A 14,158-nucleotide genomic window follows, 5' to 3' on the forward strand; every position below is an offset into this window, starting at 1 on the left:
TTTATGAAAGATTTAAGAGTGACATTGGAATGCCTTTATTGGTAATTTTTCCTGTTTTGAACATTTTTTTGTACAATCTGCATAGCTCTCTCTTCTCTGCAGTGCTCTTTTACTTATTACTTCATGTATCTTGAGATTGCTTCCAAGGGAGACAGACCCTCATCCTGTCTGAAATACCATTTTTCAGGCTTCTTTTTCATTAAGATGAACAATCCAACACGTAGCACTACTTGTAAATGAGGGTGCAATAAATACTTTGTTTCAGGGGACACACACACATACATACAATTTTTTGAAGAACGGTGCTTCTGTACCTCAGAGAAGCAGGCTTTTCGAGTCCTAGCACTGACAGCAAGACCATAAAGAACAATTTTTCTCATTGCTTTATTTATGTATGAAGATAAGAGGGTGGCTGTGAGCTGGATTTTGCTCCTATTCAGCACAATGAACCACATGGGTTTATATAGTGTGAGGTTGCTCTCAGTCATCCCATCATGGACAACTGCTTATCTTTGGTGAGATCTGGAGTTTGGAATATAGTAAGTAAAATAGTAATTGTAGTACAGCTGCTGATTCATGAGGCAATTCTTTAAAAAGTTAAATATACTCATTAGCATCAGTGATGATAAATGGAATAATGGGGTATTGTAGGAATAGAGGGATCGTTAGAAGCAGCGAGTCTATTAGCATTGAAGAGAAACCTGGAAAGGGATGTTTGGTACACAGGGGTGAAGGGGAGACAGAGACAGAAGGAGAAGACTTTCAGGCTGAATGTTTGGAAAACATGACTACTAAGACGAGAAAAGGTCCTTCTGAGAGAACATGGAGGGAGTGCCCCAGAGACACTGCTGCTGCGAGAGAGGATGCCTCTTTGCTGGTTGCCTGCCAGCTGTGTTCGGATCACCTGTGGAAGTGGATTAAGTCAAAACTGCCTGAATATGCTCCTAAAAAGGACAAAACGCACCTGCACCGGGGGCTGGACTGTGATAGCTGTCCTGTAAAGTTTCTCTGCATTGATAGTCTGAACTTTGCAACAGGGTGCCTAACAGCCCATATTGCAACCTCCACTGCAACTTTTTTCTCCTTCCTGGAAAAGGGATCTGGCCTTACTAAATATCCAAGCTGACATTGGCAGGCTGGGGGTAGCGCAGAGGTGCCTGGGGAGGGGCTGGGAAAAGCTAACCCCACCAGCAGCATTGCAAAAAACAGGACAAAAACCACAAAGAGACAAAAAATGACACAAAAAAAAAAAGAAAAAAAAAGAAAGAAAACAAAGGGAGAGGATTTGTCTGTAAATAAAGTGCCTAGCAACTCAGTGCTTGAATGATAGAAACTGGCATGTATGAAGCAGAGGAGCAATATCTTGCTCTGACTCACTGACGGACTGACAAGGAGAGACGATCCTGATAGCAGAGGCTGATGAAAGGTAGCAGAGGGAAAAAACTTTTCCGTGGTCTGAGAGTAAGGGCGGCAGAAAAAGTTTTTCCCTTGTCCTGTACCCTTCTCAGGTTTCCATCCTTCTTGCCTGCCAATCTTGACATTTGGTTTGGGTGAGGATATCGTCAATACACGTTGCTGTAAAAACCTCCCTCTGAAAAGTGGCATTCTACAGTGCCAGGAAGGAGACATTTAACCTCATCACCTCAGTGGCTGTTCGCGTGCAGTTTCGGTTGGAAACGGCACCACTGGCTCTGGAGGCTCCATGGGATGCTGCCACTGAGCACACAGGGCAGGAGGAGCCAGCCAGTGCTCCCAGGGGACGAGGCAGGGTAGTCTGTCCCTGTGCGACCCTTTATTTTGAATAGAGGTTCACCACCACTGTTTTCAGTAGTCCTGCGTGGGACCTGAGCGGGCGCTGCCATTCCGGACAAGGTCTGGTAGGCACTGGACAGCGTCCTGCTCTGGGAGTGGGGGGACAGCCGAAAGCTGCTGGGCCAGAGGCACCTGGTCATCTATCCCTGACTTCCAAGCTTGGGCTAAGGGGAAAACCCAGCTGCCCACGTGTCTCCCTGTAAAAACAGTGGCCTGGCCACTGCTGAGCCCACTGCCGAGCCCACTGCCGAGCCCACTGTCTCGCCAGAGACGTCATCTTTGAGAGCTCCAAGCTGGCCCTCGCTCCTCTGAAATGCTTGTGTTTAGGAAAAAATAAATGTTTCCTGCTGTAGTTGACATTTTCTTATTACCTATGTGTGTTTAATCCCTCTTTGCGTCCTGCTGAGCTTCTGAGAAAGCAATTTAGAGGCTTTATTCTGAGGAAAATCAAAAGTTAGCAGGTATTATTAGTACATATACCAGGGCACACGTTACTTTTGATTATTAGGAAAGGAAAATGGGAATGTCACTGCTGACTTTAACTGTGCAGTATTTGAGGCTATAACTCCAGTTTTCACACTTAAATCACGCCTCTGCTTTTGAGTCTGCCTTGTCGCAGCTGCTTGTGTCTCTATTTACAAAGCAAAGACTCTTGCAGATGGTCAAAAGCACTTTGGTCATTTGTGGTTCAGGTTGTTCCCTGTCTGATGTATGTGAACTCAATGCAAAGCCAATGCCGATCGTCCACTGAACTCAGTGGCATGACTGTAGCTTTGCCCCAGAAAAATTAAGAAAACTTTATTTCTTTAAATTGATATTTTGAATCTGTTTCTCAGGGGGACTCTAGACCTAGTTACCACTCTCCGCCTTGGGCCAGACTGCGTTTCCTGATCTGTATGGCACATAGTCTTGATCTCTTGGTGCCATTTATATAATTATACTCATTAACAGACCTAAAGGAGGTGTCATCTTAATTTTGATGAAATAACTAGGCTTCATCACAGGAGTTACCATAGCCCTGTCACTGTGCAACATGAAGGAGTTACACAAGGGTCAGTGTTGTGAACCCAGAGACCCTAGAGACAATCCGCTTACCACAGCAGAACGCAGGAGGAAGTTCATGCCACTGGTGGAAATAATAGGTACTTGCCAAGTAGAGGGCTGCAGTTCGACTCATTTGGATCACAGACCTTGACTACTTTCTTCTTCATGTGTTCATTTCAGGTGTGTGCAAGAGGAGCGCCGGGCTGCAGACTCCTGTAGCCCGCGTTGCTTGGGTCCCAGGCTTTCGTGCAAACCTCGTTTGGATCTGCGCACAGCCATGAAACACCACGCCAGTCAGTTTAAACAAACCACTCTCTAGGACACGAAGCAGGTAATGTTTTGGCAATGGTCTGTGTAAGATATTTTGCAGTCGGAACAACGGGAGGTGGAAAAAGCTTTGAGATAATTACAAAACCTGCACTTCTGGCTACAGATCAGACGAGATAAAATCAAGTATAATGTCATGCAAAAGGATTTTCTATAAAACCAGAAAGATTTGTTTTGATGCAAAATACTGGATGCTGTTCAGAATGACCTTTAGAAAAGAGATTGGTTGCTAGTAAGTCTCATAGCTTCTTGACTACCTCCTGCCAGACCTATTGTTCCTTTCATATTAACATCTACCAGGACTATTCCATGGAGATACGTGCATGCAGGCTGGAAATCTTGAATCACAGACTGTATGTTTGTCAGATGCAGGACAAAGGCGAAAAGGACACAGTAACAGAATAATTTTAGAAACCACAGCCTTGTCACACCTAACCTTATTATGCTCATATTTGCTGTAGAGCAAGATACTTTTGGTTGAATTGTGATGGTTTTGCTAAATGCAGTCACAGCCACGTTGTCCTGTTGAAACATAACAGAAGCCATTGTTTTCCATACATTCTTCATACATAGCAGTTCTCACAGGTAGTGGGGGAGAGAGAGCATTTGCTTCACCCAGGCGTCTAAACCTGCTGTTTGCACGTGGGGTGAGGGATGGGATGGGGGCTCAGCACCCCGGGGGTAAGGAGCCAATACCAGGGTGATTTATTCCCTGATATGGCAACTTAGTGGTCCAAGGAACTGACCTGCCTGTGTTAATATAAAATGTTTTTAACTTTCAAAATTTTCCCTATTTGCCTGAAAACAAGAATGAAATTGATGGTTTTAAAAGAAAAATGGCCTCAGCGAGATGAAGCTGGTCGTCTCTCTGTCACCCTTTCCCTTGGTGTTCTTTCAGTAAATGCCAAACTTGTAACGTATTGCCAAGCTTGGGTCCTTGGGACACCAAGGTTGTACCTGTGCAAATGCATCTTTTCTAACGGCTTCCCCCGTCGCACCACAGGCTCCTGCTGGCCTCAGGACCATCTTCCCTTCTTGAGCTCCAAGGGGGAAAAATTAAAAGGCAGGAGGGCCGTCAGGTGAGACACCTGAATGCACTCCCACATGTTTGCTGAGTTTACCTGGAGAGGGGAGTTTGGAGAACTGGTGCTATACTGGGGAAAGACTATTGTAAGAGTGAAACAGGGAAGAAACGGGATTGTGACAGAAGATGGGTCACAGTCCTGTACAGACAGGGAGGCTGAGAATCCTCCACTGTGCCTGGTCCGGGGGCTTGCGTGGCTCTGCAGGGCTGGGGGTTGCGGTGAGGAGCTGCAGCTGCGGTGAGTCCCTGGAGCAGGGTGCAGCATGTTATTTGGATGGCTCCCTCCTACACCTGGCTAGGGAGGCAGAGAGAGCTGAGACACCAAACAGGGAATGCCCAAGGTGCTACTGGTGTGATCTGGGTCCTTGCAAACCCTCCCCCCAGTCCTCTCCACAAATACCTCTGTGAGTAATCGCAAATGTTTCATCTGAGAAAAAAAGAACACCATTCCTACCAGTTCCAGATAAGCCCAAATTTGCTTTTGGTGATTAAACCGATGACAAAAGCTAGTATTTTCCAGCTTTCACACAGTCAGAACCAAATGAGACTTTGCTCCAGGAAGTGTGCGTTTCTTATCAAGGCCACTGCCTACCTCTTGGTACTGTTTTCAGGATATTCATGTGCTTCCTTCCAGGCCACTGAAGAACATGAGAACAGATGCAGCAGCAGATTTTTGTATAATCTCTTTCTCTGTGTGTGTGTGCTATATATATGTATGCATATGTATATTCTCACACAATTTTACATATGTATTTAATTAAGCAATTTTAAAGTTAATTGCAAGACTACTGTGAGCTATACATACAGAAAAAACAGATTTGAGGAATACTCTATTTAAAGATAAAGTTAATTTAAATGTAAGTGGCAGAGAAATGTGAACTTTTGAAATATTTTCAAAACTCATTAGTGGATCATTGCAAAAATGCATTTCACTGTGGGAGGAATTTCAGTAAACCTGGACTCCAGTTCTACTTGTTTCATGCCTTTGAGAATACCGACAAGTTAATGGAACTATTCTTATGGGTAAAATGAGCTGGATTTGGTCCCAGGAACACCTGGCTGGACTTTAAAATGAACTTAAGCCTGCAATGCAAAACCTTTTCATTGCTTGGAAAAGGGAATTTGAGCAAAAGGAGGGCACTAATGTGGTTTTGGGGAGTCTAGTCAGAACATTCCTGATCGGAAGGCAGAGATCAAATTTCCATGAAATCTACAGCTCTGGGGACTGTAAATTTGGTTTGCTATATTTTTAGATGGGAAGCCAGATACAATTCTTCGTTAAGAAGGAGGGAAGTGGAAGGGAATGCCCTTCCCCTGGTAAAAATTCCCCCATCCTAGTGCTCTAAAATAGTAGTTGGTGGGTCTGTGGGTTAATGGAATGAGCAACTGAAGAATTATGCTCTTCTCACCAGGTTAATTTATGGAGATGTGTAATTTTTTTTGGCACTGTGATCTTTTTGGGTTTACTTTGGTAATTTTTCTCTCTCTCAAAATTTATACTGGATTTGAAACCAGATATGCAGCACATTAATCTATTGCAAGGATGAATGAATGAACATTGTTGTTATTGTTTGGATCTCTTTCACCTAGAAAGGAGAGGGGGGTACAGACAACCCCCTTCTCACCTCAGCATGCCCTAGTGAGTCACCTAAACTCCGCAAAAGGTGAAACTTCCAAATAATCTGACCCACTGTTGCTTTTTTTCTGAGCAGCTGACCCAATATCAAATACGTGACTCATGGCCCCTCCAGCAAAAAGATCGGGAGCAGTTTCCGGGTCGGTGCAAGAGCCCCACAGGACGCAAAGAAGATGAAGATGAGAGGAACCTGTCTGGATCTGCCAGTTGGACAGCACTTGGTGGCTCTGGGACATGGGCACTTTTCAAACAAATGGAGAAACCTGGTATTTAAAAAAAACCCCTATTGCTCTTATTCTCTCTCATCTGGCATGGGCACATATCTGCTGCTTCTCCGCTCTCTGGCTTGTGAGAGCCCTGGTGGGTCTAAGTCGTGGTTTGTAAGATGGTGAAAATGGGGAGGAGGTCTGAAGCATCATCCAGGGTAACCTGGCATCAGTGGACATGTGGCTTTGCGGATTTCTGAGGATATGCTGGCTTGGGGGGGAGATTTGAGTAATCACGAGTGTGAATTTGATTGCCAGTAGAACATCTTGTGGGAATGGTACTAAGAGAAATGCATGTGGGTGAGTGCCCTGAAATAGGTAGCTTTCAATTAGAGATGACCTGGCTTTAAATCCCTGTGCAGGGAGTTTGATATACAGCACTGAAAGGAACTAGATATTTTTTTTTTTTTAATGTGCTGTTTCTTCTTGTTTCTTTCAGATGGATTTCAGAAAATTCAGGCTGTTCATTTGCCTTGTAGGGCTCAGCTGTGCTAGCTTCTGGGTTTTTTACAACTATTTGACCGAATTCTGTATATTCTGTGGAAACAGACAAGATTACATATTCCCAATAGAGACTTTTAGGAGAATTGGAGGAAACTTCTCACAGCTCCCGCATATAGACTGCCATAAGAACCCGCCTTTCCTCGTCCTGCTTGTGGCATCCTCGTACCACCACATCGATGCCAGGATGGCCATTCGGCAAACCTGGGGGAAGGAGAGAACAGTCGCCGGCAAGCTCCTGGTGACATATTTCCTCCTGGGAGGCACTGTGAATCTCAGCCAGCAGGCTGATATTGCTGCTGAAAGTCAAAAGTACAAAGACATTATTCAAAAGAATTTTACAGACACATATTACAATTTGACTTTGAAGACCATGATGGGAATTGAATGGATTCACAGATTTTGTTACCAGTCCAGCTTTGTGATGAAAACCGACACAGATGTGTTTGTCAATGTTTTTTACCTCACTGAGCTGCTTCTAAGGAAAAAGAGGACCACTAGATTCTTCACAGGCTTTTTAAAACTGCATGAATACCCCATACGGATAAGAGAAAGTAAGTGGTACGTGAGCAGAGAAGAGTATCCAGGAAAGACCTACCCACCGTTTTGTTCTGGGACTGGCTATGTTTTATCCACCGATGTCGCTAGTCAGATCTATAATGTTTCAGAGAGTGTGTCATTCATTAAACTGGAGGATGTATTCATAGGACTGTGCCTTGCCAAATTAAAAATTCGTCTGGAGGAGCTTCATTCAGAGCAGACCTTTTTTCCAGAAAAGATTCTGTTCTCTGTTTCTCGCTTGAAGAAAATTGTGATGTGCCATGAAGTAGATCCATCTGAGCAGCTGAGCTACTGGAATCACTTAGTGACAGAAAATCACAGAGGAGTGCTGTAGCACCTTCCCTGCTGGAATTAACAAACTGAAATGCTCCGCATTTACAGGGCTGCTCTTGACTCCAGCAAAACTCCCAATTAACTCTAGATCCGTCATGTTAAATACTTTTTTAATGGTTATTTTAATCTCCATTTCTGCCCAAGAACATGCAAACCTCTTCTCCCATTCACTCCCACCTCTTTGCATGCCTTCTCTACAGAACTTAAAATTATTATTTTACAATTATTTTTTTCTGAAAGATGCAGGCCTGCAAACCTGCCCTCCAAATCTTGCCGCTGTGGGACTGGGAACATTTCTGCAGTGCCAAACTGAAAGTCAAAGTACTTTTGTTCAGAGAAGGAAATTCGGACCCTCTTCCTGGTCCCCCTTGATAGATTACTGCATTTGCACCCATCTGTGCAAGCATTTAAGAAAAGGTGTTTGTTTGTAGCTGTCAGGACGTTCCCCTCCTGGCATAGAGAACCTCAGCCCTGCCCTTGCAGCCTGCTCTGTGTGGGCAGAACTGCATACTGGCACAGATCCCTCCTTCAGTCTATACCAATTTTTTTCAGAGATGGAAGAATTGGCCCATGCAGCACTCTTGGGACAACGTCAGGTACTGCAGGTCACCTGGTGAATGTGTAAGGCTACTGCATCTGTTTCCCTATAGGTGCCTCCTGCTGAAAATGATATGTGGTAGAGCTGGATCCATGCTCAGTGGAGAGTGTCCTGGCCTTTCTATTAAAATAGACCCCGAAGACATCTTTTACATTTGTGTCTCACTTTGAATGATTGAAAGAATACTGTGAATGGTTTGCCAAGGCTAAACTGGGGTCACTTACAGTGAGCTAAATAGTACATCTGATTTAGACATTTTTCCCTATGAGGAACTGGATGTGTAAGGGAGAAGGCAGAAGGAGTTTTCTGATTTAAACAAGACCTAGTGGGAAAATGTGCCCAAGTAATCATTCAGGCTGGGAGCCTCATTTCTTATTTCATTACCAAGCAAAGACTCGTGTAATCACTCGGATGTTTGTAGGTTTCAGAGATAAGGAACTGAGTCTTTATAGTAGATGCTGTGAAAAATACATTTGGGATATGGGGAGGGAGAAAGGAGTTCATAAAATCATGCCTTATGCAATACTCCTGTTTGATTTACTTTCACGGAAAGAAAAGGTCAGTTTTACCAGCAAAGAAGTATCGAATGCCTATACTATGTGTGAAATATTTTTTTCAGAGAGCAGTAGAAGTGGGCCTGCTTCCTAGAGGAAGATGAGCCAGGAGCTGAGGGGATCCATGAGCCGGCAGGGCTCAGCCCCACACACCCATGCGAGGGAACAGGACAGACCCACAGATGGTGGCCAGGTCCAATCAAGAGTCCCGATCATAAGGCAGTATCATGGTGATGAGGTAGGTCTGAAGTCAAGCCAGCGATGGCCAGGCCCTGGTAATGGTAGGTGGGGGCCAGGATCAGGCCCAGTGAGGGGAACCAGGGCCAGACACTGCCCTGGGATGGCAGGGCAGGGCCTTGGGGATGGAGACGTATACTGAATGAAGCATGGAGGAAAGACAGGGAAAGATATTTTATTCCTTTGGGGTTATTTATTTTTATTTCTTTTCTTTTTATTGATGTTTGTGAGGACTGCCCAAGTGTCTCTTTTTACTTGCCTGTGTCTGAAGAGCAGGATAAATATTTTCAGCAGGAATATGCCCCATCCTGAAAAGTGTTTAATAACGGTAATAATATATTATTTATTTTCTTCTGATGTAGAGTGCAGAGTCTGAGCTCATGCACTTATTTTTGACAACTGATGATGAAAGAAATAATGTTTATTTTGTTTGGTAGAAGAATAACCTTCTTTATTTTAAGTTTCCCATTCAGAAAATAGCTGTGTATGTGGTGTTTGCAGGGATACAGCTATCGAGGCGGTCAGGTGGGTGACCAAGGAGGTGTTTGCCTGTCCCTAGCATGTACCCTGTGCCAGGGGGTGGGCAGCCCAGCTCCGTGTTGAACAGCATCTCTCTGCCTCCCATCCCAACTTTGCAGGTGTATCTGCCCTTGGACACAAAACCCTGCTCTAGCACATTTACTTGTGCTGCTACCGTCAGTAGGTGCGATGGGTCAGGCTGATAAAGCCTAGTAACAGCATTTAAATCACTATTCTTTGCATGTAATCTGCAGAAATGTCTTTTTGCCATTCATTGCTATTGTACCCAAGGTGCGAGCTGGCTATTGCTTTAATTCATGGGAAAATATTGAGCATAAAGGAATGCTTCTTGGCCTCTGCTAGCTCCCTCTCTTGCGGGGTAGAGGGTCTGTGAGCTGGGACAGCATAATGCAGCCTAATGTTCATCCTAGATTCTTCTTGTTTGCAGAGAAATAATCCTGCAGTCCCTTGTGGGTCTCACTTCCACCTCTGTGCCTGGTGCCAACCTTATCCTGGCTGGCAGGACCAGTCTAACCGTGCAGTCCCAGGGAGCCTGTATCTTGGCAGAACAGCTATTCATTTACATACGGATGTGTTGACTTGTTCACCTCCACAAGGTGTTGAGATCCAAGAAGAATGGTGGCACCTGGCTCTTGGGATGGTGCAGCTGCTGGTCTGCCAGGCTGAGTCTGTGGGCAAAGGGTAAAGGGTCCCATCAGGAGACAGTATTTTGGGTTGCTTCCCTGAATGGCTGCTTGTGAGTGCCATTAAAATATGTCTTACCTGAGCAGTTTGTGGCTTTGTAACATCATAAAAAAAAGTTACCCTTGAGGGCCAATTTCTGCTAGACTTCTTGACTGTGGATTTTATTTTAGTTCAGGAGTGTTCCTAATTACTTGAATACAGCTACTCACTGGGAAGATGGTGCTATTCTCTGTTTATCACGTTTGCAAACATTGCCACTATATTTTGGGGGCTAAATTCATAGCTACTGTGCCATTGGGAATAAGGTCCTCAGGCATGTTTTAAGAAACCATCCCATTCTGGATGGTTTCCAGGGAGTCTATTCATAATTTCATGTGACCTGTGCAAGATGCCTCTCTCTATTACTGCATTCGAAATATTTTGTCCCCACTGAATATATGTTGTTAAGCAGCTAATGACCTGCCTAGCTGAAGCATTTGGCTTATCACTGCTAAATCTTTGATGAGGAGCAAATGAGTACAGGTTGAAATGTTATGGATTCACATAGCCTGTTCCTCTCCTTTTTTGCAAATTAGCTTCCCAAGTGAATGCTTTAGGTTGCTGCACATTATTTTTCTCAACATATTATTTTCTTTGTGCTTGCATAAATTAGAAATTTATTTCATAATTTTCTCCATTCAGTAGGCTTCTTCGAATAGGAATAAGGTAAATGAATAATTAATTACTTAAAATATAAGGTTATCCTGCTGGAAAAGGTGATTTAAGAAAAGTAGATGATTGCATGTAAGGCAAATTCATTTATTTAAACAAAGCCACTGTGCTAGTCAGTTTATATGTATCAGCTAAATGAAATTAGCTTGTGCAGCTTAGACCTCAGATCATGACTTTTAAAACAATCAAAACAGTATTAGTGGCCTTTTCCCAAATTATGTGTATTTTCCTATGAAATACCATCACAAAAAGTTCAGAAATGTAACTAGAACTGTAAACACAATACTGCAGTGTACATATACTTATTTTTAAAATTTTGTATGGGCTAATAAAAGAATTTAGGCAATTTTGGGGCAGTTTATCTGTAAAAGTAGTACACTATCCTACCATTTTCATGCTTTCTGGGTCAGATTATCATTAAATCAGTTTTTTTATTAGTAGCTTTGAGAAGTTACTCTAAAAAGTTACTCCATTGCTTCTCATGTAGTAGGAAGGAGTGTAAAAATCAACAGAGCTGATTGATAGGGTCTTAGAGTTGGTTAGAGATGTGCATTTCAGCATACTCTATTTCTTCCAACATGAGATCAATTTTTGAATACAGAAAAATGAATAAATTTTTCACAACTCTAGCTCATCAAGTAGCATATTCTTAGTTTAGGTTAGGATTTTCAAAAATGTCTGTGAAGAATTTGGTCACACATCTCATCTGATTCAGTATTACTGAGGGGGTATAACCCTTCTAGGCACTTTTGAGAATACAGGGTAGATTTTTGTAATGAAACATTTGCCTTATGTAAAAGCTGAACAGAACACAAGGGCTAACCGTTTGTAATGGATCTGACAGAAATTCCGCACTTCTTGGATTTGTGCAGGTAACTATATAATGTTAATATAAAATGCGTGACAATGCGTTATATGCATAGAATGTGAGAATGTTGAGTTCGCTGTTCAATGGATGATATTTTAGTAAAGTATTTTGTTACCACATTTTTGTGTGTTCACTTATCTTTTGGGTTGTGAATGTATTAATATTTTGGGATGTATTCAAGTTAGGAGGCTTGCTCTTTTTGCAGTTAAAATGAATAGAATCATAGAATCATTTAGGCTGGAAAAGACCTTTAAGATCATCAAGTCCAACCGTTAACCCAGCACTGCCAAGTCCACCACTAAGCCATGTCCCTAAGCACCACATCTGCACATCTTTTAAATGCCTCCAGGGATGGTGTCTCAACCACTTCCCTGGGCAGCCTGTTCCAATGCTTGATAACCCTTTCGGTGAAGAAATTTTTCCTGATATCCAATCTAAACCTCCCCTGGCGCAACTTGAGACCATTCCTTATTGTTCTATTGCTTGTTACGTGGGAGAAGAGACCGACACCCACTCCGCTACAACCTCCTTTCAGGTAGTTGTAGAGAGCGATAAGATCTCCCCTGAGCCTCCTTTTCTCCAGACTGAACAACTCCAGTTCCCTCAGCTGCATCTCATAAGACTTGTGCTCTAGACCCTTCACCAGCTTCATTGACCTTCTTTGGACTCTCTCCAGCACCTCCATGTCTTTCTTGTGGTGAGGAGCCCAAAACTGAACACAGTATTCAAGGTGCAGCCTCACCAGTGCCGAGTACAGGGGGACGATCACTTCCCTAGTCCTGCTGGCCACACTATTTCTGGTACAAGCCAGGATGCTGTTGGCCTTCTTGGCCACCTGGGCACACTGCTGGCTCATATTCAGCCAGCCATCAATCAACACCACAGGTCCTTTTCCGCCAGGCAGCTTTCCAGCGTCTCTTCCCCAAGCCTGTAGCATTGCATGGAGTTGTTGTGACTCAAGTGCAGGACTCAGCACTTAGCCTTGTTGAATTTGAATGTGAATCTGCTGAATTTTCTCCCCTTCTCTAAAATGCCTTAGTGTGTACATCCTAAAATGACTGGTTGGTTCCTCTTCCTAAGACAAATGCAGAATTCCCATAAAAGAGAAAGAGATCAAGAATGGGAGAGCTTTCCCAAGTATTAAGCATGCAATCCTGCTACACTAGCCACTCATGCCATTAATGATCTACTCATGGTACACCTTCAAGTCAAAGGCACCTTAAAACAAAACCTTATAAACAGGCTGTGATCTGAACTCAGAATGTTTTTTCCAAATGACAAGAGTGTCAAGTGCAAGATTGTTAAAACTATAGCAAAGGAATTGATAAAAGAGAATTTTAACCACAGTTGATACTTTTGGAAGATCAAGATCCAACCTGAAATGGTTTTGCCTGTGTCACCATAGCCAGCACTGTTTGACTGTGGCTGACTGGCATGCTCTTGGGACCCAGAAGCACAGCGCTGGTTCCCTATCACTTAAAAGGGAAATGTCAAATAACTGAAGGCCGTCAGATTGTTTGCCAAACACAAGTGGTTATGAACTAAAAAATGTAACTAGAAAATGTCTCCCTTACTACCTTTATCTTATGTTTTATCTTTTTTTCTTGTTTACCTTTCTAGTGTATTTTGCTTGTTTGTTTGCAGCTGGACTTAAATTCATTAGTTCATTCCAACAATATATTTCCAGAAGTATCTACAAATATTATCACACTGGATAGAGGAAAGCATCTGAGCCACAGGACTTAGATATATGCAGTACATAGGAGATCCAGCCTGAAAAAGCAGGTTTGAATTTGCACATGTTCTGGCTGAGAATAGAGATTTTTTTCAGAGCCTCGTAAGACAGTGGTTTTAAGGCTATCCTTCCAAAAACTTCTCTCAAGTACATTTTCACTGAAAAATGTAATTGGACAATTTCAACGGTTGAAAAATAACCTTGTTGTTGCTTTATGTTTCACAAATTCAAATGACATTATTTTTGTTGGGGAAAAAAAAATCCAAGTCCCTTCTTAGAATCTCTCCATCTGAACCACATATACAACATGCCTTGCATTCAGCTACTGACCTAACCTGACCTCATTTAATTTGTCACTGTGGGTGCAGGGATAGAGGCCTGTGTAAACAGCTTCCTATTCTTCCATCACCAAAAGCATTTAGAAATCACAGCCGCCCTTACACTTACAAACTGTCAGCGTACAGCTGTAGGCGCAGAATGTCATAAATTACTTATGTGGCGTGATTTACACCTCCAGCTTGTAGATCTTCCAGGCAGCTCTATTCCCTTCATGTTTAATTTAATTGTTATTGCTGGAACAACAGTTGTAAGTAAATGTTTGACTCCAGTACATAAAGGGACCTGCAGCTTTTACATGTGCTCCTGCTAGTAAAGGTTCAATGAGGGA

At 43.0% G+C, this 14,158-nt stretch overlaps 1 protein-coding gene across 1 annotated transcript; it reads left to right on the plus strand.

Moving 5' to 3' along the window:
* Positions 1-6,076: 6,076 nt before the first annotated feature.
* B3GALT5 (beta-1,3-galactosyltransferase 5) lies at positions 6,077-7,565 on the plus strand. The gene is made up of 2 exons (XM_068395375.1): positions 6,077-6,169; positions 6,609-7,565. Exons 1-2 carry the CDS (start codon positions 6,077-6,079, stop codon positions 7,563-7,565), a joined length of 1,050 nt encoding a protein of 349 aa, XP_068251476.1.
* Positions 7,566-14,158: the final 6,593 nt, after the last annotated feature.

Source organism: Nyctibius grandis, chromosome 2 (assembly GCF_013368605.1).
Source record: "Nyctibius grandis isolate bNycGra1 chromosome 2, bNycGra1.pri, whole genome shotgun sequence".
In the NCBI taxonomy this organism is placed as follows: domain Eukaryota; kingdom Metazoa; phylum Chordata; class Aves; order Nyctibiiformes; family Nyctibiidae; genus Nyctibius; species Nyctibius grandis.